The sequence below is a fragment of the Penaeus monodon genome, chromosome 15 (genome assembly GCF_015228065.2).
Source record: "Penaeus monodon isolate SGIC_2016 chromosome 15, NSTDA_Pmon_1, whole genome shotgun sequence".
NCBI classification, from domain to species: Eukaryota; Metazoa; Arthropoda; class Malacostraca; order Decapoda; family Penaeidae; genus Penaeus; species Penaeus monodon.
Window position 1 is genome coordinate 37,151,939 of NC_051400.1, and position 670 is coordinate 37,152,608.

Genomic DNA, 670 nt, shown 5'->3' on the forward strand with positions numbered 1-670 from the left:
TATTTTCACCTCTAAATATTGATAATACATAAAACAGCCACTAATCCAAGTGGTGGGAATATATATGATGAGAGCAATGATACAATTCATGGCAAAATTTTCTGAAGAATATTAAGCAAATGTATACTACTTATGATGTGATACATGAAACTGGGTGTTGGAAACATATGGGCCTATAGGTTTGGACATTGTTTAAACCAACTTTTTGCAGGGTATGTCTCTGTGTATGGGGAAAGGGGATCTGTATTGCTAGCTAAGAGTTACAGACATTTAGTAGAAAAGTATATGTGATATCTTGCAAGAAACTATATTTGGTATATTCTATAGGACATAATGAAATTTTATGTTTCAGGAATGCTGTAGAATATAGCTGCAGTTTTATTTGTCAAAATTTGACTTCAACATGTCAGAAGAACAGAGAAGTGGTGGAGAAAACAGCTCCAGCACAAAGCCAGCCAGTCATACACTTGTGAGTACTTGTGGTAATGTTTATATGAAAAGACATCCAAATTGTAGAAAATGAGAAATAACAGACCATTTAAACACATTGAAATATATAAAAAAAGGGGGAGAAACATTGGAGTACTATGCTAAATGTGTGTTACACCTATGTTAACAAAGTGATGGGACTGCAAAATATGGGTTAGCTTATATTATATCTATATCTATG

At 33.1% G+C, this 670-nt stretch overlaps 2 protein-coding genes across 2 annotated transcripts in view; one reads left to right on the top strand and one right to left on the bottom strand.

Annotated features, from left to right (window-relative positions):
* The window catches only part of LOC119582009 (bromodomain-containing protein 3-like), a gene marked incomplete at its 5' end in the record, with an annotated part of 61,922 nt that overhangs the window by 51,818 nt on the left and 9,434 nt on the right, over window positions 1–670 (bottom strand).
* The window catches only part of LOC119582012 (WD repeat-containing protein 5), a gene marked incomplete in the record, with an annotated part of 11,975 nt that overhangs the window by 4,382 nt on the left and 6,923 nt on the right, over window positions 1–670 (top strand). Inside the window, 1 exon segment of the mRNA XM_037930205.1 lies at window positions 353–469. Within this exon segment, the coding sequence (XP_037786133.1) occupies window positions 404–469 (66 nt within the window).